Source organism: Centruroides sculpturatus, unplaced genomic scaffold (assembly GCF_000671375.1).
Source record: "Centruroides sculpturatus isolate CEXI.00-Female unplaced genomic scaffold, Cexi_2.0 scaffold1746, whole genome shotgun sequence".
Lineage (NCBI taxonomy): Eukaryota > Metazoa > Arthropoda > Arachnida > Scorpiones > Buthidae > Centruroides > Centruroides sculpturatus.
Window position 1 is genome coordinate 70,481 of NW_019386611.1, and position 2,472 is coordinate 72,952.

The 2,472-nt window shown below is 29.9% G+C and overlaps 1 protein-coding gene across 1 annotated transcript in view; it reads right to left on the bottom strand.

Moving 5' to 3' along the window:
- Positions 1-2,472, bottom strand: part of LOC111615414 — a 40,119-nt gene that overhangs the window by 30,666 nt on the left and 6,981 nt on the right. The window contains exons 6-7 of the mRNA XM_023356829.1: positions 1,541-1,714; positions 1,304-1,455 (exon numbers count right to left, since the gene is read on the bottom strand). Coding sequence (XP_023212597.1) covers positions 1,304-1,455; positions 1,541-1,714 — 326 coding nt within the window. The remainder of the gene's footprint in view (positions 1-1,303; positions 1,456-1,540; positions 1,715-2,472) is intronic.

Here is a 2,472-nt window from a genome sequence, read left to right on the forward strand (position 1 = left end):
CGTGAATAAGTTGAAGTTACATCCTTCTAACAGGAAAAGTAACTTTCGTTATCATGGAATTATAACAAAACCTGCCAATTCAATATAAATGGGAGCAAAATATTATATGAAATTGAACGAAAATGAAAATTTGCTTGATAATTCAACTACGCTTGTTGGAGAACAATAAAAGCACTTCACTCAACAACCCACCAATAAAACTCAACTGCCTAACCTATAACCAAAGTCTCCTTTTAATTTGTTTTTTAAAAAAAGCGCTTGACAAACTTGCCCCGCATGCCGAAGTTGCCCCGGTCTCCCCTATATCTATCATATAAAAAACAAAATATTAAGGAATTACAATCAGAGGTTTATTTTCTTAAAGTTTAATATTCATTCAACTCTTTCTTAATTATACAGTAGAGCGTCGATTTTCCGAAAGTCAATCATCCGAAACGTCAATCATCCGAAAGAATTCCAGTCGGCAAATTTAAATTTTCGCAAGTGCTGTGGGCGCTTCAATCTTTGACTATGTTGGGCTACTCAAATATTTTACGTTTTTGATACTAAATTAACATCTGAAGTATATTTTTTTTTATTGTTTTTATATTTTTCAATATATTTATTTTGTTTGTAAAAAATAAAAAAATAATTTTTAACGATACAATAGTCTTTGTTAGGCTTAACATCGACGAAAATTCAACGCAAAGCGACGCAACGGAAAAAAATTTCAACATCAGATAAGTTAAACTATTTTTTCGTACATAAATCGGTTATCCGAAATATCAGTTATACGAACAACCCCCGTCCCCAATTGATTCAGAAAATCGACGCTCTACTGTATTTAAATAAATACACAATAATATAAATTTAAATGTATAGAAATTAATTGAAATATATTTTAAACTAATCTAATTGTACCTACTATAATATATATCTAATACAGATAGTGTTACAAATTTTATAATGTTACAATTATATTTAATTCTATTTTACTTAATATTAACAACAACTTAAACACAATTATCCAAAATTCAATATTTGCCATAATTTTTAAATTTAAAAAAGCTCACAAAAAGGTTTTACAGCAACACTTTTTACAGCAAGCAGTGGCTCTTCACAAAAATTTTATTATTAAAATACAAAATAAAAGTAGGTTTTTCACGTAATAACTCACTTTTTAATAGTAATTTTAAGGTAATGCATGAATATTTAAGTCTGTAACACAAACTACAATTCAAACTCGATTATAAAAATTGAAGTTTAACAAATATGTGTAATTTCGGTCGAAAGCTTTATAAAGTATAAAATTAATTCTAATCACCAATTAAGATCTTGTTCTTCAACCCTCGGGCTGTTTTCGCTGTAAAACTGGGAGTACCATTTTCTGAATTTCACAATTGTCTTATCCTCTGACAGGTAAACTGGATTCTTCAAATACATTTTGTAATTCCATATGCGAATGTCCCGCTCAAGCTATTAAAATAAATATTTTCAATAATTAATACAACCATTTCGCGTATATTTTTAGATTTCAGTTATTGAAATGAGACAATCTCACCATACAATATTCCGAAAAGAATAAAATATAATCAAATATGGCTGCAAATCGAGAAGGGAAATAACAATGTTGTATTATTCTTTGTCGAAACGGTCCTTCCGGTATACAGGCAAATAGAATCGTTCTATTTCCAAATATGCCTTTGAAATCAAAACGAGTTATTGCTGGGCCAATCTGAAAGATGGAATATAATTGATAATAATAAACAACTGATAATTTTTAAACAATTGCTTATTTTTAGACTCATTTAAAATTTCTGCAATAATTAAACTTTAATCAATTATTATAATAATTACTATTGTTCCACAAAGCACTTTCACATAATCCAGTGGTTACTTATATTTACGGCTGGTTAGATGGCGTACGTTTCAACTGCACGAAAATTTTCGTACGTTAGTGCACGCGACACTGAAATAAGACAGAATAACAAGTTTTATCTTACTGTTTCTGTCGACAGATTACGTCGTCTCTTTTTGCAATTGAGTACCAGGCTCGAGTATTTAAATTTGGGAAATATTTCAGTAATTTGCTATTATTACCTCTATGATCTTAGTGTTTTACATTCCTATGTATATTATCTTCTTCGATTTGGTGTATTAATACTACGTAATATGCTGGTATAGTTTCGGACTTGCTAATCAGAAACTAGTATAATAGATCCTATCGATAAACGAGGACCAAGTAGACAATATATAAACAAAAATATTACTTTATGTATATCGTTAATAAAATTTTAATATCATTAAAAGTACAGGTAACCCCCGTATAACACGGCACTTCTATAGCACGGATTCGCTCTAACACGGTTCGAGAATTGGTACCATCCCCCGTATAACACGGTACTTTTATAGCACGGATTCACTCTGACACGGTTCGAGAATTGGGTAAAACCCTCGTACAACAGGAAATGTAATAAATTTTTACATACTTAA